Here is a 27,307-nt window from a genome sequence, read left to right as displayed (position 1 = left end):
ATCTTCAAATCGCACCTATACTGTAGGCGTATATGACAAAACAGCAACACTGAGTATAGGTACAAGGCTGTTTCACCTAACAATGTTTAATAAAAGGCTTGGCATGCCTTTCAAACATTATTTATTACACATCTGTAATAAAATCCATCAGGAAAAAACATTATATTTTTGCCTAGAGTGAAATATTGTGCATAATAGAATATAACACTCATATTTATAATATTACCATTCACTCATATCAGCTGAATTTTTTTTTTTTTTTAGCAAAGAAAGAATACAAACACAGTTTGATTTTCACTAGGTTTATTTCAGTGCATGCCAACCACAGCAAGGAATGAAGACAGAAATAATGGTATAATTCAGAAGGGCACAGGCAGGAGCTCTAGCAGCTACTGATGAGGTACTTAACATTACAAGTGTGCAGTGACTAATACTCAGATTTTTGCAAAATGCATAAAACGACGTTCAAATACAGCGTTCAATATGTAAATGTGAAATAGGAGAAGGAGAAATTTACAGTGATTTTCTGCAGTATGAATAGTTTAGTCAGCTCTGGCCATATAGCCCACACACATTTAGAGACATGAGTGATTCATAATCTAGGGGTAAATATCATTACCACCACCACTGCAGTCCAGGAATTGAAGCCTGTGCTTGTCAGCCCTCTTCTACCTCATCTGCTGTAAAAATAGTTCCTCAATTAATAGCTCTCTTGCACACCACATATGGCGTTTCCATTAAAAATAATAAACTGAAATCTCCGTATGGGTCTCCTTTTAACTACAAACCCAATAATTAAATTATTCACAAATCTAAGGGAGGAACATGCATTATTTCAAAGGTCAAATCGCTTAGGGATGGATTGAGAAACTGAATGAGGCAGAAATAGTTTAGCGAGAGTTTTAGTTGTTGATTTTTTTAAGCAACAGGCCTGACTTTTTCCTGGTAGCTTAATAGGGTCTAGAATGTTTTGCACACAAATCTGTGTGTAATCACATCACACTGAACAATGTGACTCAAAAAACTAATTTCTGAGTTAAAGGCTATTCATGTATGCTAATTACAAAAAGATGTAATAACTCTTTTGAATTTAAAGATCCTGCTGAGGAAGTGGTAGTGTATAATATCATAGTTTTATACAGATCCAAGAGGTTTGAGGGTAAATGTTTCTCAAAAATATGAGTCTGACTTGAATATTTTGTACAGTAGGACTGTAAAAAGTGAGTAGAGCTGCCACCTTGCAGCTCCTTGATGCTGAGCTTGGGTTACTGTGTGTGTGTGTGTGTGTGTGTGTGGAGTTTCACATGTTCTCTCCGTGTCCATGTGGGTTTCTTCCCACCTCGCAGAAACATGCTGGTAGTTGGATATGTGACTCTAAATTGCCCCAGGGTGTGAATGAATGTGTGAATGTGTGTGTGCGCATGGTGCTCTGCAGTGGACCAGAATCCCATCCAGGGTGTATTTCCTGCTCATACTCAGCGTTCTGAGGATAGGCCCTGGCTCCGCCGCACCCCTGACCAGAATAATGCAGTTACTGACTGAATGACTGTAAAAACTTCAAACAGTCAAAACAATTATGAGGAAGGAGACATGTTTAATAAAATGCTTGACATGCCTCTTAAATCTTATTTATTACCACAAAGCTATAATCATGAAATTCAGTCAGGATAAGGAACTGTATTTTTGCCTAGGGTGAAAAAAATTGTTCAAAGTCTTCCTTTTTTAAAATAAATAAATGAATTAATGGATAACTTATGGAGAAAATGTGATAGATAAGATTAAACGGTAAAAATGAAGAAAGAAATAATAGTTCATGGAACTGAATATCCAAAAGTCCAACATTCCTATAAGCGGTTGGTGTAAAATTGGAATAACAATATTTCTCCAGTGTCACATGGTTCACAAGATATCTGATCCAGTGTTTAATCATAAATAGGATTTGTCTTTAGTTGCTTAGCTTTGAGGGTTGAGAAAAACATCATGTATGAAGAGTGATAAAGGGTGAGTAATGTAGACATGCAGACTACAGAGTATGCAGTATGCAAAGCTGAATAGAGAATAGTGTTTACATACCTTTGTATGAGCTGGTTAATATTTAACAGTGACTAGACACTGCTCTCTGGTGGACATTTACATCCTGAAAAACAGAATATGAGCCAAATGAACTAAGAGTGTCCTACCACTACATGAAAGTCATGAGTTCTTGGGTTTATAAAGTGCCAAAATCATGACAGGTGGTCAGTTCTGTGGTCTCAGCCTTAATGTAGATCTGTGTTAGTGACAGTGGATGATGAATAGTCTCCTGTTCATCTGGTGCTATTGTACAGTATTGAATGAAATCAGTCTGACCTGAGCATTGTAACGAAAGTTCAACTTACAAGATTGTAAGTTAGGTGACAGTAGGGTGCCTGGTATAAATGAGCCAGCAGAGTAGGTTTTTAAAAGATTTTTTTTGTTTTAAAGTCTCATCATTTAAAAAAAAAAAGGCTTCATCAGATATATTTGCTGTTAACCAATGTCTTGAAGCAGATTATTTTAGATTTTTAATGGAATCAAGTGCAACAGCACCACCAGTGGTCATAAAAAATACACAAAATGGTATGAAGAAGTGAGGCTGGGGCTGATTTCTTTCTAGCCAAGACTGTAGATACAAAAAGCCTATCAGTGACAGATTTTATGATTTTTAGCTTTCTTTGCTGACACATCCATAACATCATTGATTGAGAAGGTGCGTGTGAAATACAGTGACTGGTGTAATGAACGCAAACAAGGTAGATTATTTACAATATCAACCTTTTTCTCCCAAAATGACTTTGGAGGCGAAACAAAAAGGACATACATTATCCAGTAAAAATACAAACATGCATGAAACACTTTTAAAAATAGAAACCATGATTGCAGCTGCCTATCTGCCTTTACCTGTGTGTATGTATGTGTGTGTGTCTCTGTGATAGTATCCTACATAATTCTCATACCATTGTTGCAGCTCTGTCAAGCTATTTATAGATTTTACATTTTCCTATCTAATATCACCACCAGGCAATACAGGCTGAGAGCATTTAGGATTCAATTTAATCCATCAGACAGAGAAGAATGCGAAAGAGCTGCTTAGATGGACATAACAAGCTCGTAAATTAATAACAGTTTGGCACGGAAAAGAATGAGACACAGTGAAAGAGTTTATTAGTAGAGGATGTTGGTATATTTACGCTTTTTTGTAGCTCACGACTTACATTTTTAATGACTGTAGACTGGGAATGAACAGCCACCACCCAGTTTTAGGTAAGTTTAATCGTAAGTCAGGGTGTAACGTCTGACCCTTTATGCTGTTTTATTCCTTTGTATACACACGTATCTGCATGTCTGAGCAGGTTTTCTCCCAGTTCTCTAGTTTCTCCTGCCTCACACCCAGCATGATGTATATCTTTAAAATATTCTGTTAGTCCAGCAGTTTGGATTATAACAAAAATTGTCTCATAAATCCTGTCAGCTTAGCTCATATCTTTGAGAGCAAACAGACAGTGAATCAGTGATGATTTAATATCAGCCAAGACGATGATTCTACGTTGAAAACATGGAACAAAAAAACATAATTCCAATTCTTTCCTTAGTTTGATTCTGTGTTGCATTAACAATTATTGTTTTATGTTGAGATTGTGTTTCCACCTTCAACTATTGGGCCCTTAACCCTAAATGCTTAGCTGTATGTTAACGCTCCAGTTGCTTTAGACATAAGTGTACGCCAAATAAAGAATTAAATGAAAATAGGGCTATTTCTGCCTTACTATGCTTGTAAAGTGCTTGGCTGTGGAGTATTTTGTGCCCATAGTAATACTAAGGACTGAAAAACACAAGATTTTCTTTTCTCTCCATCCCTTGCCACCTGAGGTAGATATAATACACTTGTCTGTAAGGCATACTGAATAAAAAAACCTACAAAGGAAAAATACTGGTCAGGAAAAAGACAAATACAATGGTATCTCATGAGACTGACACTGTGATCAGTATTTTTATGGTGCAAATGTCAGAGCAGTATCCATGCTCTTATCAAACACAGTTCAAATAAGATCTAGCCGTCCAGGAACCTTTGTCAGTTTCAGGCTAAAACTAAAACCAAAACTAGAACATCACTATTTTTCTCCAGTTGGAGGTGATTCCCCTGTGGGTTAAAGTTTTGTGTTCATAGCAGTTGCTGAGCAAACAGTGCAGGTCACTGTGGCCAATTTAAGACATAAAAAGTCTCAGAGGACATTTGGGCCTGACAAAAGTGGTTTGTTAACCAGGTAAGACTTTAAAATTCTGTAACTTCTGTAAATAAATCTATGAATAATAATAATAATAATAATAATATCTGATCATTGAAAATTGACTGTAGAGAGAAAATTCCTAGGAGTCAAAAGAACCTGCAAGAATTTCTCGGCATTTAAACAACCTTCAGAAAGAGTGTTTCTCAAATCAAACTTGACCATGTGCCAAAACATAGGCCATGTTTCAAAGTTCCTAATCCAAAACCAGTATCCTTCAGGTTTATAGATTCATACGTGACTTTGTCACTTTGAAAGCAATAGGAAATTGAGAAATGTATTATTTGGAAGACAGTTCAAAAGTCAGCAGTACAGAAAAGTACAGTCCATGCTAATACATAGCATGCATTTAGCATGAAGTTGTGTCCTCTGTGCATTCTTGGTTTAAAGGTGCAATGGTCGATTTTTTTATTCCTTACTTGTACAAAGAAACTGGAAGATTTATCAAACATGATAAAAAAAACTGGCCTCGGGTCTAGAATGCTTGTTTGTGTTTGGATGAGCCTCCTGTCAGTCATTTTATAAGCACCCTTCTCTATAGGCCACCAAAGATCCTGGGCCGGAGCTTCATGGACATCTGCGGGAAATATTAAAGAAAATCAAATCCACCTAACTGTTAGAGACCTAATTTTGCAAACAAACAAACAAACAAACAAACAAATAAATAAAGGCATACCTAATACATCTTTAAATGGAGAACTTAAATACAAATAATTGAGGGCAATAATCACCTTAACCCTTTAAGCTTACGGTTTATTATTCAGTTCATTCATTCATGCTAAAGGATATTATTCACTAACAAAGTAGTCTGTAATTCGGCTCTTTGGAATTTACAGGCTTAATGATATTATTATTAGTAGTAGTAGTAGCAGCATTAGTATTAGTATTAGTATTATTATCCTCTACTGATAGGCACAATTTCCCTTTGAGATATTCCAGTGCATTCCCTGTTCTGATGGTATAGACCCATAAGAACCCGTGCCATTTCATGACTAAACCTAATAAGTGTAGGAGTAATAAGAGTACTGGCAGACCAGGCTAAGGAAATTTCATTCTTTATGACTCATAAGTCATTACATGGCTGCACAATTCTCCTTCTCAGCACGAAAAACCTTTCTGTCGGCTTTTAAAAGTGAACTAACAAGGCATCCTGCTGAGGTCAGTAATGTCATGTGCATCAAAGTCATGATGGCTCACATCCGTTTGCAGCACAGCGCCATGGAGAACTCTGAAGTAGCAGAAAAGCAACACAGCAAACAAACGTTTGGAGTATGCTTGCTTAATATTAAGATAAGAAAAGGTCACATTACTCATTTAGGATATCGGGTGGGGTATGGTTACCACACGCAGGCGCCTTGTCTTATCTTTGACGCTCATGGTGACATACAATTTAGCCGTACAATTCACCTAATCTTTGACCCCTTGCTATGTCGATAAGGAGACACCCGAAGACAAAAAGCCAATAAAAGTTTCCCAGCAGAAATGCCAATTCACCGAAGGGGAAAGGACGCCGGATTTGTTTCTGGTAGCGACCGGTTTTCTTTGTACCAACTCTGTCTAGGCGAACTTTAACCTGTGAATTCACAGTCAAAAAAAAAAGCTGACAAAGAAGGTTTTTTCTCTCTGTCTGCTAGGACTATCTTATTAGTACAATGGCATGGACCTCTGGAACAAAAAACTATTAGAAATACCAGGAAAGAATTTGCCTACAGGAATTTCCCAAATGCATCAGAGGGTTTTTCCTACTCTCAAAACCTGATCCAAAGCAAGGATTAACTGATCAGCTGGATAAGGCATGTGAAGGGCAGGAAGTATCCACGACCAGGACTAATAACCCTTTATCTAGACTGTATTTATGTTATAATTTTCTATTCATATTAATGAGGTCTGTGCTACAACTCTTGGAAAGTTTAATTTGATTAATTCAATAAGTCTGGTGGATGTTAAAAACAAGCAACCCCTGCAAAAGTGAGATGTTCCACAATAGCGGAATGAGGTTATTTTCTTCTGCTGAGCTCCTCAAAACCTACAAAAACCACTCTCAGACCCTTTCCTCCAAGAGCATGTCAAGATGTGTTCTCTTCTTCTTTGCTGTTACGGAATGAAGCGATCGATGAGCCATACTGCACATGTTTATATGTAATGGTCTGTTGTTGTCAGTTAACTTTCTTGCACTTGGAAGATTTTGGTTATTGGTGTTTGCAGCCCTTCTAACACTTGCTCCAACCCTGATGTGGCTCTCTCTTGTGTTTTAGTTGTAGTGTTCTCTGTTCTTCCTACAGCTATCTTACACTTATTTCTGATCAATCAGTGAAAAATTGAGTCTTGCTGCAATTATAACACCAATTAAATGTAAATTTATGGTTTGTGATGTTCAGATTTTTTTAACTGATACATACTTTAAATCCAGGAACAGGTTGTTGAACTTCTGAAGAAGAATAAACAGAATTGTGGGGGGGAAAAAAACAAACAATCACTTCCATTTGCAAGTGATTTCTTCATACACATTTTTTTAAATGACAGCAGTGATCACTGTACAACATTTCAGACAGTAACAGTAACTCCAGCATTTCAAAAGATACAAATATACAGCTTGAGCCATATGTAATTTAACTGTTACAAAAAAAAAAAAAAAAAAAAAAAAAAAAAAAAAAGACAAGCAGTGCATGGCTTGTGTATGAAGTGCATGAAATACACTTTCATACTGGGATTAATGAGAACATCATGCATGGTTAATACTCACAACAGATCATCACAAATAACCGGTCAAAAACAAAGTCCAAAATGATCACTACCTTGGCTGAGTAACAAAAAAGTAATACTGTAATGATGCTTTTCTTTTAAATACAAGGATATTTTCCAAAAAAAAAAAAAAAAAGGTGAAAGCAAATTATTTGTTTGAAAAACTATATATCCACACCTTGCAAAACAAAAATAATGTTCTGATGCAGTATACAGAGAAAAGGGTCTTAAAAAAATCTAAAGAAAAATATGTATGTTCCGTGACTTTTCAATAAACTCTTTAAATTGAGCTCTTTACAGGTAAAGACTGTAGCAGGTGGGGTGTGGTTTAGCTTGCGTCTGTAACAGGGGGATGGGATGAAAGGCAATGGCTGATACAGCACAACCGTAGTTTATTTTCCTTGCCCTTCGTCTCGCAGCGAGCCAAGCGAAACACTCAGCAGCAGAACATGGAAGTGACCATGTTCAAGAGTTTTTTTCCAGATGTGCTCCAAACAACAGTAAGAAAACAGCAAGGTGTTATGACGCTACTTAATAATTAGCAGCTCCTCCGTTTTTTTTTCTATTTGCTCACAAGACTGAAGCTTGTGAATCAAAGTTTATCTGAATAAATTCAGAGCGAAGAGAAAGTAACCGTGTTTCATATTCCACGTCCTTTCCCCTTCAGTGAATTTTATTCGGTGCATAGTTTAACATATGTAGTAACATACGTCAAAAACAAGGGGTCAAAAATCTTCAGTCCTACAGCTAAACCAAATATATTGGCATCTCTGTGATTTAGATTTAACTGAGTTTTACATTCCAGCTGTTGACCAATCCAATAAAAAGAAATCTCATGCGCACTCTTACACGCTGTGTTGTCTGAGCATCATGCTCAGTTCAAGTCTTTGACTAAAGAAGTTTAGTGATATGTTGTCTGAAAAATAAGACTTCAAGCAGTCATCACTGGATATCGTGATGACCATATGAGATGTAGTAAATTATCCATAATCCAGTGTCAATTTTTCAAGTGTAATTAAAAGCTGGGATATTCCAGCAGTCATGCACTGAGATGAAACAGAACAATTCCGGCTCTAACCACACTACACTACCCAGAAGCTACAGGCTGATAACTGTGGGTCTGTAGACAGTTTTCTTTTTTTACAGTACTTGGCAGCTTTGTGATTTTTGGTTCAAGCACGGAAGCTCCAGCTCCTCTGGAAAGGCTGCAAAGACTTCTTTTTTAGGGTGAAGAATGTCAGCTGGGGTTTGAGCTTCTGAGGCCTCTCTGGAAAAACTGCAGCTTCGCTCTCAGGTGTAGGGAAGCGTCTGCGGTAGATGTCAGGATAAGATCTCTGGAACTGAGGCCAAGAAAGATGAAATATTAAAAGATTAGTAGCCAAGATGTCAGAATGTCAGATAAAACAAACCACTGCAGTTGAAACTATTCAATAACAACAGGTTAGAAGTTGTATCTGCTCTCAATACGGTCTGCACTAATGCTGCATGATATAGGCGTAAACACAATGAGACAGAGTTGTTGGATATTGCAAAAACAGACAATATGAATTGCAAAAAAAAATTAAAAACAAATGTTCTTTTTAAATAAACAAATATATATGTTTTGCCAGAATTAATGTAAACCACACTTTCTCAGACAGTAGACTTGTGACCCAGTGTGCCTCATTCTCAGTGCATCAATGCAAAGGATTTTTTTTTTTTTTTTTTTTTCAAATTTATGCCCCTGCAAAAAAAACAAGCCACATCTTTTCTTCTAGATCCCAAGAACACCATAGCCACAGTGAAGTACGGATGTAGGAGCCTGATGCTGCTTCTCTGTAAACAGTGCTGGGGCATTACACATCATTGAAGGAAACATGAATGGAGTGATATACCAGGACACATTAGAGGAAATATTAAATTTCATCAGCCAAGTAACTGAATCTGGGGAGAAGATGGACGTTTCATAAAGACATTGACCCCAAACGTACAGCCAAAATAACTCAGGAAGACCTTGCATGGCCTAGCCAATCTCCTAACTTGAATGCTATTGAATATTTATGGAGGATTTTGAAATTGCACTTCCATTAGAGAGACCCTCGTAACCTTGGGAATTGAAGACAATTGAAGGAATGGGCCAGAACTGAAGCGCAATGCTTCAAAAAGATTCAAAAAGCTAATTACTTCTTACTGTAGACTTTTCAAAGCTTTAATTGCCAATGACAGCTTCGCAGCAAAGTAATAACATTGTTCCTTTTTTGGTGTCCAAATACTTTTTTTTTCTATAAATTTCCTTTGTTAAACATGTCTTTTTTAGTGCTTATGAATACACTCCTGGGCAAAAAAAGGGCTAAGCCCAAAATGGCAAACATTAAGCTTTTAATGGTCTTAACAACAAATCATTGGTCAGAAAATTAGCAACAATTAAACAAATGCACTCCTGAGAGCTCCTGTGCCACCATTTGCTCGTTTACTTCTGCTGCAGTGAACTGTTTCAGTAAAAGCTAGAAACAGGGAAGTTCACTTATATAGCCTTCTTGTATGCAAAGGTAAAAATCATGATAATGTTGGATGTAAAATTCAAACTAACATATGTCTCAGTGTACAAAATGTTCCACAAATATCTTCTGGGATTTTTTTTCTTAAAAGATTAGACATTATTTGGTTATCTGCCACACTTGATGCAGCCCATCAAGGGCCACAAGGCTTGAAGATTTAAAGAAATTAAAGGGAAAAGCTATCCCATGCTAAGTTTAGTGTTCTTCTATCTATTCTTACTAATTTCCTGACCAATGATTTGTTGTTAAGACCATTAAAAGCTGATTATTTTGCCATTTTGGGCTTGGCCCATTTTTTTCTTCTTGCCCAGGAGTGTACATACTTTTATGCACAATGTACGAAGTCAAAAGACATCATGTGTGTAAAATTTAAGTAGATATATGCACTGGATGTAGGTTAATAACAAAGACAAAAGTGTCTGAATACTTATTTCCCCTCACTGTATATTGCTAACAAAGTCCTTACTGTCTACCAAAGAGGGTGGTGGTGGCCTGTTTTAAAAAAAAAAAAATCATTAATCCCTAATAATTAACACAGAAAGTTCCAACCTGTTTCAGTTTCTTCTTCTTGTCCTTTATAGACATGGCCTTGTCATGAATGATCCCTTCTAGCAGCTCCACTATCGCTCCCTGGGAGCCCGTGACTCTCTGCTCCTCAAACTCCTCCTTGCTGATTTGCCTGCAGAAAGTGTGAGGTGGCGATTCCAGCGTGGAGTCTGTGTCTGCACCTGCGTACTTTATCTAATAAACACACGAGAGTGTGAGGCGACTCGCAGCTTTAGTGAGATCTGACATTCTTCCATGTGACTCATCCACATGACTAGCTAGCTATCCACTTTTTTTCATTTTTGGATATGATACACATAAATGAGTAGCAAATATTGGTCAAAACCTGATAATGTTCTGATGTAGATGAACGTCCTGTTTGCAGCGGGTCCTAGGAGTTTACGTGGTTACTTACTGATCTACGATGGGGATTTAATAATTCAAAGTTACCTGATTTTTAACAAAAAGTAGTAAATTGATAGTCAATAGTTGATTTAATGCAAGAGAATAAAATATATTGGTTTTTTTTGTAAACATATGGGTGATTCACGAGTTAGATTTAATTGTTCCAGTTTTGACCTACATTATGTAATGGTACTGGAGATGCAGGAGTTGAACACAAACTGACTGCTCAGAATGATCAGAATATTGTACAGTCAACTGCAAAATTAATGGCACCCTTCAGGAAAATGAGCCAAAGACATAATACACTAAATAAAATACAGTAAAATAAACTTTATACACAATGGGCCTCATTTATCAATCTTTTAGTAGAGCTGTGTATAAATGTTTGCGTGAGCTAAACCGAACTAAAAATATCCGCTGGATTTACAGATGTTTTGGTGACGCTGATTTTGTTCGTACTCACGTGTGTATGTTGATGAATTCATGCACGGCACAGCTTATTTGCACTTGGTGACGCCCACAAAATGCCATAAAAGGCGAAGTTCACATATGTATGTATGTATGTATGTATGTATGTGTGTGTGTGACTAACCTGAGCTCTGCGCAGGTGGGATAGATGCTCCTGCACAGATCTCTGTAGCTCGGCAGGGACCTTCAGCACGTTCTCGTGGTTATCCATCATGAAGTTGACGAGTTTGGTGGCCAGCAGCTCATCCAGGTCCACTTCATCTGATGAACATAAAATGCAGCGGGAGAAAGTCTGGACCATCTAGGAAGGAGGGTGGGGAAAAAAAGGAAAGTTATTCAGAATCAGACACTCTATTTGTACACAAATCAGCCCAAAAACATTCAACATATATGCAACTATATTCAACACATGACATTAATACTTATATTAATATAGTTGCACATATAAATTCATAAAACTATAGTGTCATACAGCTGACAGGTAAACATAACAAATCAATAAGTAATGAGTAAAATACACTTGGTCTATTCAGTAGTGAAAATGTATTATTAATATGTACATTTGTCTGCAGTCTAATATGTCAATAATTATCTGATCTGAGAGCTTAATTTGGAAGGAAAAAAAACACCTTCCTCTATATCTTTAATCAGATCACTGGTAGAGAAAATCCTCCTGTGAGGAAGTGCACATTTTAAAAGGTTTAAACATATTTGATAGATATCTACTTGTGCCTGTGTTCTATAAACGTCTGAAGGAAATTTTGCTGATACTGAGATTATTTAAGACTTAAAAAAAAAAAAAAAAAAAGTTAAGTGCTTGGCTAAGCTCTTTGACAGGACTTCGCATTTTTATAGTGATGTTAATCAGTATTATAATATTGGCCTTTGCAGTACTGATATCACAGAAGCCAGTGAGAAGCAAATGAGCATTCTAATGCTGCCTTTTCACCGCTTCCGACAAAAGACAATATGAATTCATTCATTTTCAGTGGAGAGACGCAATGAGGTTATGGGGTGCATTAGTGCAGAATTTTCACATGTTTTAAAGATGAACTGAAAAAGAATTACACTGAGAATATATCTCAGTGTAAATTACATGCACGGAGTGAGTTATTAAGTCCTGTGCTTTAAATCTCACGTTAACTTCACAGTCACTCAAACTTGATGAATTTAAATGAATTCATTCAGGTTAATGAAAAGCTCTGCATGCAAATTATAGCCAGTGAAGAGCTCTCAAAGCAATTAACACCTCTAACATTGTAAGCAATAATTACGTTGACTTTAAGGAAATATCTCGGCTCATATTAGAGAGAATTAGGAATGTAAATAACCAGGATGCGTGTTCCTATGGCATCGTTAAGTGGAGGGAGATGATGATTGTTGCAGGCTTTAGTCATCAGGCGCATTAACAGCTGCAGTTTTCGCCGGTTGGCTGGAGGCAGGAGGAGGCAGCAGACCTGCAGCGCCTCAACCGCAACCTGCTGTCGTGGAAGGAGTCCTGAAGGGAGAGAGAGAGAGAGAGAAAGAGAGGAATGTGTTCTATAATATCAACGCTATTCAGTTCCACCAGTCAACATACGATTTACAGGATATGCTTTGGTTTTTTTTAAATAATATTGGCAATTAAGCTTAAAAGAAATAATTCCTATTATGAGATAAAGTGTAAGTCAAAAGTGCTGCTATTTTAAAACTCAAAAATACTACTACTGTACAACTAAGCACTAAATATGACTACTGTAATCTGATCAGCACGACAATATAACAATATTGGTCAAATTTACTACTGGTAAATTTATTAAATTTTGGAAATGGCCTACATTTGCAGAATAAACTAACCCTCTATGTTTGAAATCACAGTCCTTTGTATTTATCTTACCCAGAATGCTGACAAAAATTTCATATAGCTGGAATGTCAGCAGTGGCTCCTTTAATCTCTGGAAGTGTTCAGCTACTGTTCGGAAAACATCTCGCTCGAAGCCGTGATACATGGGCTGATTACTCTCATTTCCATTGGGCCCTGAAACAACATAAGATTTCATTAAAAAAAAAAAGTTAAGATCAGAAATTGAACTGTACAAACCTGACAAGACTTTTTTTTTACTTACAATTTGCCAAGCATTTCATTGCAGATAAAACCCAGTGAGGAAGGTCCTCTGTAAAACAGCAGATGGCACCAATATCAAGCAAATAATATTTGTATGAATAAAGAACAAATTCAAATTTCATTTTAATCGCATCCTCACCTGCTTTGTTCTTCAGAACAACGATGCCCTGTTTGTTGACACTAAATACGTTGTAGACAATGTGCTTGGAGCTCAAGAGCTTGGCATCGAGAACACCGTCTAAAGACTGGAGCCCCAAAACGTTCTGTAAACTGTTCAACAACAGTGTTAAAATATTTGGGCGAAATTAAGAATCAGGGGTGGACAAACTTATCAGCTAAATTTATTAGCTAGTCCACCAGGGAAGTAAAGGCACCAGTGTGCTGCCCAGTCCCATGTTTTGGTTGCCCATTAATGTAATAACGTATGACAAGATATATAGTTAGCTAGTTCAATGCATTAATATAGACTAAGAGAAATGAAAAGTGTATGTTTATTATTGTCTTCTAACACAGATGATAATAACACATTGTGTTTTGCGACAAAAAATCAGCAAGTCACTGACCAAAGTTGCAGCTACGAGACGTGTTCTGTCATCAGCTTGCACATATATTAAATTCTTACACCACAGCACTGAATTCTTGAATCTGATTGGTCAGAAGGCAGACGCTCCACATAAAACAGATGTTTTAAAAAAAAAAAACATGTTGCTGTTTAATAAAGTAAAACATATAATCATTGATGTGGTGAAGTTTTTTTTTTTTTTTTTTAGTTAGGAGACATTTATTTAGCATTTATGGAAGGTGTCTCGGTTGTAAGTGCTGTATAACTGTCACGGTGCTTTGCAAAGTTTCCCCACTCAGAAAAACCTTCAGCACAAAGGAGTTTGCACTTTCCGGTTTCTCGGTAAAAAGACAGGCTCCGTTTTTTTTTGAGAAAGAGAGAGAGAGAGAGAGAGAGAGAGAGAGAGGCAGGGAGGCTGAGGGAATAACTGTGAGGGAATGATGACTATAACATAAGTAAGAACAGGAAATAATTTGTCTCTCAGACTTTAACGTTAACATTAAATCAAACTATAAACCGTTAAAATGTGCGCCTTGTTGTTCATTAATAAACAAAACCGTGTAATCGTTGGCAAATTGCTGTAGTATAAGTGGAATAACAAACTCCAGATCGTGCAGTTATACAAAAATAATGCACTCAGCTTCGTGTCATGCTTCATCACACCCCCCGGTGTGCATTTTTTTCATAGAACTGCATGGTCTGTCAAGTGTTATTCCTTTTTTTTTTTTCTTTAAAGATATTACTCAAGTCTGGCCAGCGTCTTTATCTTGTCAATATCTGTAACCATGAACTGACCACTTGCAGTAAACATGAGAGTTGCGCTCAGTTTCGTCAGCGTTTCATAGCTGCGTGTTCCTAATTCAGAAAAGAATGCCTGTCAACATGTATACCAAATAAAACCTTTTGTGTTGTGAAAGTCAATAAGGAGTATTTTCTTTCTTTCTTTCTTTTTCTGGCTGTTGAACCGATTTTCTCCACCAGGCGACTATGAAAAAAAAAACAAAAAACAACAGTCTGGACATGAAATCTGCTTGTCCAGGACTACTGATTTATCCTCTCCTGAGAATAAATGTTATGAAATATATAGGCATAAAGCCTACGTATTATCTTTTTCATATTTAATACTTACCGGTTCAGAGTCATTGACTTCCATATCTGGTCCACATGCTTTGGCGTGACGTCTCTCCTCCGAATCAGCTTGCACTCAGGAACTTCCCCTATGGCAATACTGTGCCTCTTGTTCCATGTCTCAGAATTCTAATAAGGACAGAAATTCTGAACATGTTTCGCATGTTCTCACACAAGCTTTAATACGTTTTACGTATTCGATCCCAAATCCCTTACCAAAACAAGCGGCTTCATGGGTATCGTTGAGGGCACCTGTGTGTCGTCACAGTTATCCCATCGTAGTGTCTGTGGAGCAAAGTCTCTCTGTGCCAAAGGCATACGCTTAGGAACAGGTTTGAGGGGTGACTGTGGAGGAAATCTGATAAGACAAAAAAAAAAAAAAAAAAACAATGTGCAGAGTTAACTTACGCATACACCTCATAGTACACAAAACTAAGTACATATTGCAAATCAGCTCGGCACCTATATAAACGTCCGTTGTCGTCAAAGTCTTCTCTACCAAAGCGTCCCTTAACATCTTCAATCACATGGTTCTTAAGGAACTTCCTCAGCAGCTGTAGAGACTGATAGCGGGTCACCTCAGGCCCAAAATTTTGGTTACGCTTCAGCAGTTCGTGAAGATAATCAACAGCCTCTGAGCCGGTGAAGCTGTTATCGTAACTCCGAAAATGAGCCCAGTGTCTTTTCAGTGGCATCCCTCCACGGAAAAGCTTGATGGTTTCATTCCACTGAAAGACAAAAAGGAAAGGCTGTGATGGAAGGTATTTCCTAAAGTAATCCATTTCGCTTTCATGACTGCACAAAAAAAAAAAACAGTGTATGACTGGATGGTTACCTTACTGTTAACTTTTTTACAAAATACCAATTTAAATGAATTTCTTTCTATTACTGTTTTTTGTTTACCCAATCAAGATCCTTACTCGAGTGCTTTTCTTCCCTTTTGTGTCTGGCTGCAACTCCCCAAAGGTTTTGCAAACCCCCTCCCTTCAAACTCCTAAATCACACAACAGGGAAGCGACTGCACTGAAAACCCTTTGGATGTGTAATCTCCTGCTGGTGTAAACATGTCACACGCCACTGTTCGTAACTATCATACACAACAGTTATCAAACGCACAGAAGAGCATGACCAGAACTACACAAAACAGCCAGCTATTTTTGGCTATGCAGAGGTGCAAACTGCTGCACTAGATAAATATTCCTTCCTTTCCTCTTTCTTTCAGGTTATAACAACAACGTGATCAATGCTGACAATTTAAGAGATTTTTTGTGGAAAAAAAGTATTTCACAGGAAAAAAAAAAGAACAGTTAGGGTGATCTTTTTATCTTTTGTTCGTTCTTTTATATATACACATATGCGAGGAAACCATTGTACAAAGAATTCGTAATGAATCATTATCAATGCTGAATGTTTTTTTAAAGTAGTCGATTAACACACTGAACTTTTCCACCCACAACACCACTAATTACAAGTCGTTAATTATGTGACACCACAAACCTTTAGGCTGTTGTCAACCATACCATGCATGGTATGCTAAGTAGCAAGTAGAATAACATTAATGTTAACATAGTTATTTACTAACACTGAACAATTTAGACACACACACACTTTCCCACAGTTTGTTATCTTTGGGGAAGTTTTGCTTAAATGCAAAGAAATTTGTTTGCTGTCCAGAGTGAAATGCATGCACAGCTGTAGGCTCGTCCAGTTCCCTAGCAAAACACAGGTTAATATAAAGCCCAGGATATTTCTGTTCAGATTTCTTAAAATAAATTACATTTAACTTCCAACCAGCATGGATGTTTGTACACCTTTTCAACATGCGAAGCATTTTTAGACAATGTCTATAGTATAATGTACCTGCCACTCTATGCAGATTAGAAGTATTGGATAAACTATAGATTTTAAGGCAATGTATTCATGCTTTGGAAAGGTTTCGCAGGGTATCCTGGGGTATACTCTGACAAAATCAGATCAACATCACTTGAGCATTACTGTATTATTACTATAAATATTCACTACACTGATAAAAAGTGATTCTAATATCAGATATTTCCTAATGTGGTGGTAGATACTTTCTATTGACGGGAGTTGTTGCTTCAGAAAGCAGGACTTCTCGGACACCTTAAGGCAAAACGCTGTAGTTGTGATTTGACTCATGCTATTAGGAAAATTACTACAAACACTGAAAACAAGTATCAGATCATAGTATTAGGTCATAAGTCATAGAACGTGATTTGCGGCATGGTGCTAAACAGCCCACTCTGAGATAAGCATGACAGGTGTGACACATGTGGCATGTGCTTTTCTTCGAAGAAACAAGTCAGATGCCAAAGATGTTAAGATTGAAATGTTTAGATAAAAATGACACAGAAAGTGTTGAATGTTTTAGAGAATAGCTGAAAGTCCCTTGTTCATGCCTGAGATTTGATTCAGCTGATGTTCTTTTAAAAAAAATCATGGTGTATCTGTTGCCTAGCACTGTTCAGAGTTATGAATGGAGAACTACGCTACATTCATTTATATACATGCTAGTAACCATAAATGAAAAATATCCTACACTGACTATATCGGATTGCTTCACTAATCAACCTTGGCTCCAAATATGCTGAGACTAGATCATTAATAGTAAAGTTTTTAAAAAAGTTTTTTTATTTCCACTTTCATTAACCCTTTTCTACATTACCTACAATGTCATTCGATTACCTGCTCATAGGGGTGCCAGTGGGATTTAGCCCTCGTTTCACCTCTGCTAAAAGAGAGTGATGCGGCAGAGCTTTATGCTGCATTCGACTCGCCTCGTAAGTGGTAATTCGCCGGTCGGAATTACGTCATTTTCAACCTTGGCACATTCAACAGACAATGTGGGGGGGAAAAAAACACGGACGCCTCCATGGTTGTCTTTTGTTACCAATAAGCTAGCTAGCTACCTGTGACCTCCTCAAACAGGAACTGTATAGTCAATGTTATAGATTTCGCAAGTGAATATGTCTGTATGTTGATTTATCTGAAGGAAATACTTGTAGACGCAGCATATGTCATTTAAAGGTAAGAAGTGTACTTTGTTTACTTCTGATGCTGTGCGCCGCCATGATATCACTTCGTAAACGGAGAAGGAACTTGGAATTGAGGAATTCAGGAGGTGTTTTCTTTGGCTTTTTCCTGGTTGGAGGTTGGGAATTAAACTCCTAGGCATTCTTCAGTGAATCCCCAAGCACAATTCTTTCCCACCAATTTGTACATCAAGTGCACACCCATAGCATTCTGCACGGTCTTGTAGCTAAAACAGCAGAAACAAAAGCTTTAAGTAGCTTCTTTCGTCATCTTACGCGCCATTCATTTATAAGTTTCTTCAGCTGACCACACGAGCAGAGTGTTTGAAACAGCCTATACATGTACATAAAATAGGATTCGTGTCACATTTCTGCCTGAAAACAAATGCAGCAGAAGGCTGGCGTAATAAACTCATGCAACACCCTTCCTCCATCGGAAAGGATGAAGCCTGAACGCAATTGGTCACAGGAGACGCATTCATAACGCCATGTGAGAACAGCTATGCGTCTCCTCTGCCACTTGTGAACGGATCACACAAGACTCATGATGTTAATACCAGGTGTGAAAAGGGCCGTATTTTGTCCAGCTCAGGAAACAGATCAGGTTCCAAAGCTTCAACTTTCTTTCAACTATCAAGCTAAGCCGAGTCTTTGCTGCAACTCTGCGTAACTGCGTCGTAAAGCTGCTTTGCATGCTGGACCTTTGAGTCCAATGTTTGCACAAACGTCTCCACTACGTCTGCGCTGGATTTTGCATGAAATTAAACACAGTGATTGAGCCAAAGGCAAAACCTGACTGTTATCCCTTATGTTCGAGACTGTTTTAATAACTCCTATTGTAAAGCTATTGTAACTGTGCTAGTAATGTCTCCCAGTGACGTCACACAGCACACAGTCACTGACTTCTCACAGGAATAACAAAAAAACAGCACTAACCAACAAGTTAGCACCATAATCACTAAACATATCACAGATATTACAGTGTAAACACATTTAATGTGTTTCAGGGAGGACCTTTCCTTTAAGTTTGAAGCCCTGCTGCATTATCAACAAGGAGCTCCAGGCAGGAGTAAAGTTATGTCACTGTTTTAATAAGTTTACAGAAAATACAACTCAGTTACTGACATAAAACTGAGGAAAACTATATGTTTAGTGTTGGAAATACTAAACATATTCACTGTTCGACCTTCTCACCAATGAGACACCAGGCAGCTTTTCGAGAACTCCATACCAAGTCAGACTGCTAGCTAATTAGCTACAGAAACTACTAGATAGTAAACTGGTAGATTTCTTACTCTAACTTGAACTAAGTTCTGTTTTTTCAACTTTAGTGTTAAGGAAGTTGTTTTTTCCCCCCACCAAAGCTGGAGAACTGCTTAGCTATAACTCGAAGCTCACACCTTTACGCGTTTTAGCGTAAAGAATAATAAAATAATTTCATGGTTCAAGTTTATGAATTAATTTTAAACAAATGTAACATGTATAAACTGACAAAACCAAGAAGTTTCTCGAAAACTAGTTTTAGTCAGTCAGCCGCTCGGGTAACAGCGCGCGTGTGTGTGCGCGTGCAAAAACTTACCAACTTTGTTGCCCTGTACGGACCGGGGCCGATCATATTCCCATCCATTTTTTAATCCTATTCTAACTAATAACCTAAACTAATTAAACTATACTAAATTAAACATCGGTTTCGTGTCCGTCAAACATCCTCGCATTTACTTCCTAATAAATTGTTATAAAAACAAGGAGACGCTTGGATTTGAAACTGGACACACTGCTTCGGGCAACGTGATTGGACAACGAAACATCACGTGCCAAACCGGTTACGCCACATATGGTCGCTAAGACTTCCGGGTCGGTATTAGCAACAAATTAAACACAAACACAAAGGAACATATTGACAAATAATTTATTTTCAATAAAAAGGTACAATTTTTCCATTTAACAAAACTTTAGTATATAAATAGAGTGTAAAGAAATACAAAAATACTTAAATACATAAAGGACTGGAGGGGAAAAAAAAATAATAATATATAGAATGAGTCTCCACAGATCACTGGCACATTTGTTTCTTTGAAGAACACCAATGCCTCAGTCAGACTTTTTTTTTTTTTTTAAAGGAAAAACAAATCCATATTAAGAAAGTTAACAGTAAACACTGAAAATAAAATTTTACAAAGCTCAAAACTCACAAAATGAACACCAGCTCTCACTTTTGCCACATTCAACCTAGGACTCGAGCGTAGTTCTTCATACTCTTCATTGGGAAAGGGTCCAAGATTTGCTTAATGAACCTACAAAGTAATAAGCAAACCCTTCACTGCCCTTTCAAAGACCAATAGCATTAAAAAGAAGTACCGCCGCTCTCACAATCCATGTATTCAGTTAAAGCAGCAGTTAGGTCATATTCCAAAGCTGGGCTTAAAATGTAGAAATGAAGGGTATATTAAAAAATAATTATTATATTGTACCCCATACACATTTCAGAACCCGAGTGAAGACAAACCTGGATCCACATTTTCAGTGTAAAACCACATGTGCTAGTTGGACAATATTCATTCAGTGAGAAAGTGGAATTCCACAAAGTTTTAACATAAAACACAGTGGGTGAAGTTTCTGAAATGGTTAAAGGAAAATAAAGCAAATTTAAAAGCTACAGGATCTTCACTTATGGGTGACGATGGAGTACAAAGTCCTTATTCAGTCTTCTTGCATGCACGGTTTAGGAAGCGTGTTCCATTCTGAAGGACTTTGGGCAACCTCTTGCCCTTGGTGTATGCATGGTAGTAAAAATTGAGGAAAAGAACCAGGAATATCAGTCCATACAAGCCAATGACGTAGAGGAATACTGGGAACTGGTAATGGCAGTCCTTCATGAAGAAAACCTGGCCGATGTGGACGGTCACCATCACAAACTGAACCTGAAGAAACAAAATTTGGTTCATTTCAGCACAAAAGTTTAGCTTCGAGTCAGCATCAGTGTCTTAATTCTACTACAAACCAAATCTAGACTACAGTGACTTATAATATAAAAGCCACGACTTACCAGCTGAATGGTGGTCATGTACTTCTTCCACCAGAGGTACTTCTGATAGGCTGGGCCCATAGCAGACAGAGCATAGTAGGTGTACATGACCACATGGACACAGCAGTTCAGCAGGGCATGGAAGGTTCCCAGACCACCTGAAAAGAATGAACAAAATCACAGATCTTCTTAATTTACAAGTATACACTAAGCACACCAATTTCTCACTGGATACACAAAAAGCACGACACCCAAATAAACCAATACTCTACCTGGAGCAAACTTGACTCCAAACCACCATGTGAAGGGCATGATTGAGTGATGGTACACATGGAGGAAAGTGACTTGGCTGTTCTTTTTCCTCAGCACAAAGAAAACCTGTCAAAATATGTGAGTGGGAATTAAGCAAACTCACAACACAACTTTATAGCAATAACAGCTGCAAAGCAAGAACATGCTAACAAAACCTAGCACTTACAGTATCCAACATCTCGATGAACTTGGAGAAGTAGTACAGCCAGCAAGTCCATGCCATCTAAAAGAGTAAAGACAAATGGTCATGCATCAGGAAAGATAGATTTGATGAATATAATGAGTTGCCGAACAAAAATCAGAATTTTTTTTTTTTTTGTTTGTTTGTTTTACCCTGAGAGCCAGTGGTGAGCTGGAATAGTCCACAAGGTCACACCGGTATGAGTATCCATTGGCCCAGCCAGACATGAGAAACTAGAAAGGAGAGGGGGGGGAAAAAAATTATTACATTAACATTATGGTGTGCACGTGCACACACCCTTCCACACCTTCATTTTTGAAATCAGGTTCTCAGCTTAAGACAGCTCAAGAATTCTCTTACCCCTCCCAACTGGGTTTCCCAATTTGAAGGGAGGACAAAAAAAACAGAACTACAGTTGGTTATTTCCATAATTTCTTTCTTGTGGCCAATCTCATGAAACAAGTACTGAAAGTGTGAAGGGCTTACTGTATAATAGTTACAGACACAGAATCCACCATGGTTACCTACCTCATAAATCATGTAAAGCGAGAATCCGACTATGCTAAAGTTGTAGATGATCATAGGTTGCTTGAGGTCAAAAGGTTTGCGGTTCTCCATCAGACGAGGTCCGAGTGTCGTGACAAAGTAGATGTAGGAAAGGATGATCAAGGTTTGCGGGAACGGGGAGGACATAAGGGGCCAGTCCTCAACTCTTGGGTCTACAGAGAAATACAAGTAAACAAAACACTTCAGTTTCCACAATTCCTAGATTAGCTGGAATTTTTTTTTAGAGAAATTCAAACCATGATTAAACTCACCAGCTTCTTTAAGCCACTTATCATAAAGCAAGGCAGCACTTGAGGTCAGTTTGTTGAACGCCATCCTCTAATGATGCTCACTTGCTCCTGAAAGAAGAAGTTGTTGTGTCACTACAAAACGAAGTGTTCTGAGGATCTGAGGAGTCTCACCAGAAAGTACTAGAAACCTTTTTTGCCTCAAGTTCAAAAGGAATATCAAAGTTCTGGAGCTCAGAGTGCATGGACTAGATTTAAATTATGTTACAACACCAAACAAGTAGCAAGAAATATGCAAAAAAAGAGGAACTATGATGAAAGAGTTGGTGTTACACCATCACAGGGCCTACAGATTACACACATGCCATCCATGAGGGGAGAAATAGGCATCTAAAAGCACTCCCACATTCCAAGCAGCAGAAGAGCAGCACAAGCAATAGTCTGCTCCTGGATATCCTGTCATAGCCAGCCCTTCTCAAAACACTGAATTGCTTCAAATCTCAAAGACACTGCTGTAAATAAAGCTTAAAAAATCATTTTCAACATTGAAAACTGCACATACCTTGCCGGCTTTTTCCCTGATCCCGTGTGACCTTTAATTCCACGGTCCTGCGTCCTCTCGCTAAGTGGAGTTGATGAGTACTGACTCACAGGAGAGAAGCACCTGCTCTAAATACTGGCTCACCTGTGCCAAGGCCCCGCCCACACGCTGATGGGCGCGAGCAAGAAAGAAACTTCCGGAATTTGGACCGAAACTACTCTCTCTCTCTCTCTCTCTGTGTGTTTCTGTGTGTGTGTGTGTGTGTGTGTCTGCCTGCCTGCCTGCCTGCCTGTCTCTCTCTCTCTCTCTCTCTGTTTCTATGTGAGTGTGTGTGTGTGTGTCTGCCTGCCTGCCTGTCTCTCTCTCTGTTTCTATGTGAGTGTGTGTGTGTGTGTGTGTGTGTGTGTGTGTGTCTGCCTGCCTGCCTGCCTGCCTGTCTCTCTCTCTCTCTCTCTCTCTCTGTTTCTATGTGAGTGTGTGTGTGTGTCTGCCTGCCTGCCTGTCTCTCTCTCTCTGTTTCTGTGTGTGTGTGTGTGTGTGTGTGTGTGTGTGTCTGCCTGCCTGCCTGTCTCTCTCTCTCTGTTTCTGTGTGTGTGTGTGTGTGTGTGTGTCTGCCTGCCTGCCTGTCTCTCTCTCTCTCTCTCTCTCTGTTTCTATGTGAGTGTGTGTGTGTGTGTGTGTCTGCCTGCCTGCCTGCCTGTCTCTCTCTCTCTGTTTCTGTGTGTGTCTGCCTGCCTGCCTGCCTGTCTCTCTCTCTCTCTCTCTCTCTCTCTCTGTCTGCCTGCCTGTCTGTCTGTCTCTCTCTCTCTCTCTCTCTCTCTCTCTGTGTGTGTGTGTCTGCCTGTCTGTCTGTCTGTCTCTCTCTCTCTCTTTCTGTCTCTCTCTCTGTCTCTGCCTGCCTGCCTGTCTGTCTGTCTGTCTCTCTCTCTCTCTCTCTCTCTCTCTCTCTGTGTGTGTGTGTGTGCTGCACAGACTACAGCTTAGGTTTTGTCAACTGAATAAAATTCTCATATAAAAATGCTGTGTTTAATAGTATGTTCTATACTGTTTTTATTTCTTGAAATGAAATTTGTTCGCTGTTTGTGGCTAAGGTGTAGTTTTGGAAAATGATCATGACTATGAAGTACATTTCCTTTCCAGATTGTTCTCTGATAAGCAAGGTACAGGACAACATTCCACTCACTATCTCTCTCAGTCCAATTTTTCATGTATAGTCATACTATTTATAAGCAAATATTTTACAGAACAAAAAAAATGGAGAGTTTTGTGCCTAGGACATTTTTTGCATCTTTGCAGATTTTTAAATCTCTGATGTCCAAAATTGATAGAAAATATATATTTATAATTTTATATATAACAAATATAGCAATCATGCAGTTTAGCTCTGAGGTTATATGATGTCTTGTTTAAAAAAAAAAAGCTGATAATGTTTGTTACAGCCTGACATTTTTTTAACCTAAATTACCGAAATTTCCGAGACACATGCTGCAATGTTGGAGTAATAAAAATCAGGATAATGGTCTCTATATCTTATATACTTCTAAAAACAGCCTTAAATGAACTACGAGTGTGGACACTATATATAAAAGGTGTAAGGTGCATGCTGAATAAATTAGCAGCGTCTACTTGTCTTAAATTACCGGGCAACAAACCTAAAAAATTAAAGACACGCATATATTACACTTAGTCCTGGTCGAAGGACTTTAATAATCAGAAAATATGAAATCGTTTTCAAGAATGCAAAATAAGACCATTTTATCCACACATAGAATAAGGATATATTTTTGGTGAAGATATAGCCTTAGAAAATGATTAGTATATCTGAGAGGGATGAGTTGGAACTGTTGGAACACTGTTGTATGAAGAAATATTTGGTGAATAGAGGTGTAAATTATATACAAGAATGATTATAGGCTAAACCTTATAATTATTTAATTATCAAATTTTTAATCATCCTTTTATATCATAAACTCTTTTCAGAATCTATGCATTTGAACACCCATGACTGTTTTTGGAGAAGGGAGGGAGACGGGTGGGTTCTCCTGAGAACACAACAATAGAAGAAAAAACAACATTGATACTGGAGGGTGTGAGATTAAACAAATGTGGACTGCTTGACATGTAAAAGAATTGAAACTGAGCTATGGATTAGACCTCCTTTCCACTTGGATCCATTTCTGTGCAACGGGTTTCACTCAGTTAACACCTACATTTGGCTAATGAAAGCCTTTATGCAATATATTGTCCCAGCAAAATATGTAAAATGCACTCAATTGCTGGAGCAACACTGTAATTACAGCAGCATGTGCTGTGGCAAGGACAAATAAATGTGAATGTTTTTCATTTTTCACATACAACTGCAATAGTAACACACTCACCAAAAAAAAAAAATAATAAAATTATATATATATATATATATATAAATGTATATATATATTTTGCTCATTTAGTTTGACTACCTTTATAGTATTATGCCGTTATTGATTTTACACACTTTGAAAAGCTTTATTCTGTAACATATTTAAATAAATGTATTTTATCTGTACAAAATACAATACATTTAATATCACATACGGGTATATTTCTACATCACACTCAGTGAGTGAGGGTGTTGATCCAGATCCAGCATGAACCTGACTAAGATAAAGAGGTTACTGAAGATTAATGAATGAACATCACAACATAAATATGACAGACAAACATTGTAGACATCTGCAGTTCTGGCAACAGAGCTTCTCTGAATCGTTGCATTGCAACCTGTGCTATGACAAGCATTTCCGTTCCAGATTTTCTCTGATCGGCAAGATACACATACACATTCCACTCAGCTTCTCACTCAGATCTTCTATATATGGTCATACTACTTATAAGCAATTGTGTTTTACATCAAAATAATTAGGAGATTTTTGTACTTAAGGGCTGTTTTGCATAATGTTGTAGTTTTGTTCCTGTGAATATAGAAGTAGAAAAAGATCGGATTGAGTATGAAAAGGTCAAACAAAAGACAGGTCCAGAAATTAATGAAGGTACATGCTGAATAAATTAGCAGTCTGTGTTTCGTAAATGAATGAATTTCGGAAATCCCTGTGCAATAAGCTCATTAAAGACAGTTTTCATACATATATTAGACTATGTCCTGATCAATGGACTTTATGATTAAAAAAATCAGGACTTTACGAATAATAGAATCAGAGATTCCCCAACCAAAGTCTCGAATAATGTAGGGTTAAGTTCCAATCAGCAGGTGAAAGCTGTAGTATGATTTACCAAAGAACGCTCATATCCAGGTAGAAACTTGGGTGTTGGTGTTCCAGTGACAGGACGAAACCAGTCTGTCTGGATCTGTAAGTACAGGGTCAGATTCCCTTCATTGCACTGTGATGTGTAGCACCATCACTCTTTGTTTCTAAGACAGTCACTAAGAGGAAATATGAACAGAATGATCTAAGTAATATGCTCTGATACTCTGATGTTTTAGAGTAATATGTGTAGAGTTAATTCATGTTCTTCTCTTGTCTGTGTGAGTTTTCTCTGGGGTTCTCTAGCTTCCTCCAACCTCCCAGAAACATACCAGTAAGTTGATTGGACACAAACTGCCAAACTGCCCCATGGTGTCATGGTGTCATCATGGTGTATTCCCACCTCATACAAGACTCTGGATTACTGAAGATAAACAAAAGCATGGGGTTAGTTATAGAACACATTTCTGACAAAAACCTCATTGAGGCTGTCTGAGATTTTATCTGCAGAGACAAAAGAACTGTAGCATGTTCTCCAAGAAGGCTGGAACAACCGACTAGCCAATTTCTATCTCAGTATAGTAGGTCTAATTATGTTGTTACTTAGAAACTTTTCATTTCATTATTATTATAAGCCATATTTTGAATATGTAGCATTGTAATTGTATATATACACACACACACACACACACACACACACACACACACACACACACATATATATATATATATATATATATATATATATATAAAATACTGTATATAAACCTCATTTTAAAAAGGTGTAAAGCACACTATGTGTGAAAGCCATTCTTCCTGAGCTACAATGAGTAGCATACGTCATTGTTTCGATTAGGTATTACAGGTTTTACAGTATTATACAGACAATATACTGTACAAAGAAGATTTATAAAGTATTACAAATAAAATAAAATAAAATTGAGCCGTCTTCTTTCACTGAGGGAAGGCAGAATCTTTGAGCACTCTTAGAAAAAAAAGTTCAGTCAAGTACCTCAAAGGTTCCTCAATTTGTTCTTCTGAGAGAACCCTAAAAAGTTCTATGTAAAAATCTACAATAAGGGTTTCCCTTCAGAAAAGACTCTTAAGTAGACGTACAAAGCCATTAGCTATCCACTAAATCCTTGAGGAACCCTTCTTTCCTAAGAGTGTAAGCTGATGTTATACAATACACAAAGGGGCAAAGGAATGACATTTTCATACGTGTGTAAAAAGGTATGCAAACTGGTATAGCAGGGTTCGCTGGTTCAGTCCTGTCCATGGGTGTGCACTTTTATCAAATTCCCTTTTGCTCATTCTTACACACAAACACACATGCATACCTGCACACACGTGCACACACACACAC

The 27,307-nt window shown here is 37.8% G+C and overlaps 2 protein-coding genes and 1 long non-coding RNA gene across 5 annotated transcripts; all 3 read right to left on the bottom strand.

Annotated features, from left to right (window-relative positions):
* Positions 1 to 8,137: 8,137 nt before the first annotated feature.
* On the bottom strand, positions 8,138 to 19,637 carry depdc1b (DEP domain containing 1B). The gene is made up of 11 exons (XM_026943680.3): positions 19,429 to 19,637; positions 15,259 to 15,524; positions 15,013 to 15,154; positions 14,798 to 14,925; positions 13,246 to 13,376; positions 13,108 to 13,155; positions 12,879 to 13,019; positions 12,334 to 12,500; positions 11,127 to 11,303; positions 10,133 to 10,324; positions 8,138 to 8,386 (listed from the first exon to the last, which is right to left on the bottom strand). The coding sequence occupies exons 1-11, from the start codon at positions 19,474 to 19,476 to the stop codon at positions 8,219 to 8,221; spliced, it is 1,608 nt and encodes a 535-aa protein (XP_026799481.1). The 5' UTR covers positions 19,477 to 19,637; the 3' UTR covers positions 8,138 to 8,218.
* Positions 19,638 to 19,739: 102 nt separating this feature from the next.
* Positions 19,740 to 22,863, bottom strand: elovl7b (ELOVL fatty acid elongase 7b). The gene is made up of 8 exons (XM_026943617.3): positions 22,724 to 22,863; positions 22,186 to 22,272; positions 21,896 to 22,086; positions 21,520 to 21,600; positions 21,353 to 21,409; positions 21,147 to 21,252; positions 20,896 to 21,032; positions 19,740 to 20,770 (listed from the first exon to the last, which is right to left on the bottom strand). Exons 2-8 carry the CDS (start codon positions 22,247 to 22,249, stop codon positions 20,546 to 20,548), a joined length of 861 nt encoding a protein of 286 aa, XP_026799418.1. The 5' UTR covers positions 22,250 to 22,272; positions 22,724 to 22,863; the 3' UTR covers positions 19,740 to 20,545.
* A 1,142-nt stretch (positions 22,864 to 24,005) lies between these two features.
* On the bottom strand, positions 24,006 to 27,100 carry LOC117599393 (uncharacterized). Of its 3 annotated transcripts, XR_008304566.1 has the most exons (4): positions 26,954 to 27,100; positions 26,274 to 26,365; positions 25,970 to 26,120; positions 24,006 to 25,650 (listed from the first exon to the last, which is right to left on the bottom strand). It is a non-coding gene; the product is annotated as an uncharacterized LOC117599393 (long non-coding RNA). The 3 variants fall into 3 exon arrangements; XR_008304565.1 differs by lacking the exon at positions 24,006 to 25,650 and having other exon boundaries at positions 25,969 to 26,120; XR_004579851.2 differs by lacking the exon at positions 24,006 to 25,650 and having other exon boundaries at positions 25,969 to 26,044.
* Positions 27,101 to 27,307: the final 207 nt, after the last annotated feature.

Source organism: Pangasianodon hypophthalmus, chromosome 17 (assembly GCF_027358585.1).
Source record: "Pangasianodon hypophthalmus isolate fPanHyp1 chromosome 17, fPanHyp1.pri, whole genome shotgun sequence".
NCBI classification, from domain to species: Eukaryota; Metazoa; Chordata; class Actinopteri; order Siluriformes; family Pangasiidae; genus Pangasianodon; species Pangasianodon hypophthalmus.
The sequence above is the reverse complement of the archived record's forward strand: the minus strand, read 5'-3'. Positions and strand labels throughout refer to the sequence as shown.

What these genes read in the sequence shown, in the direction of transcription:
- depdc1b (XM_026943680.3), bottom strand. Translation starts at nt 19,476, where the DNA reads ATGGATGGGAATATGATCGGCCCCGGTCCGTACAGGGCAACAAAGTTG. An exon ending in CGTACAGGGCAACAAAGTTG is followed by an intron (nt 15,525 to 19,428) that starts GTAAGTTTTTGC and finishes TTTGTCTTTCAG; the next exon opens with TGGAATGAAACCATCAAGCT. An exon ending in TGTTCTGAAGAACAAAGCAG is followed by an intron (nt 13,156 to 13,245) that starts GTGAGGATGCGA and finishes GCTGTTTTACAG; the next exon opens with AGGACCTTCCTCACTGGGTT.
- elovl7b (XM_026943617.3), bottom strand. Translation starts at nt 22,249, where the DNA reads ATGGCGTTCAACAAACTGACCTCAAGTGCTGCCTTGCTTTATGATAAG. An exon ending in GCTCACCACTGGCTCTCAGG is followed by an intron (nt 21,410 to 21,519) that starts GTAAAACAAACA and finishes TTACTCTTTTAG; the next exon opens with ATGGCATGGACTTGCTGGCT. An exon ending in ACATGACCACCATTCAGCTG is followed by an intron (nt 20,771 to 20,895) that starts GTAAGTCGTGGC and finishes TTGTTTCTTCAG; the next exon opens with GTTCAGTTTGTGATGGTGAC.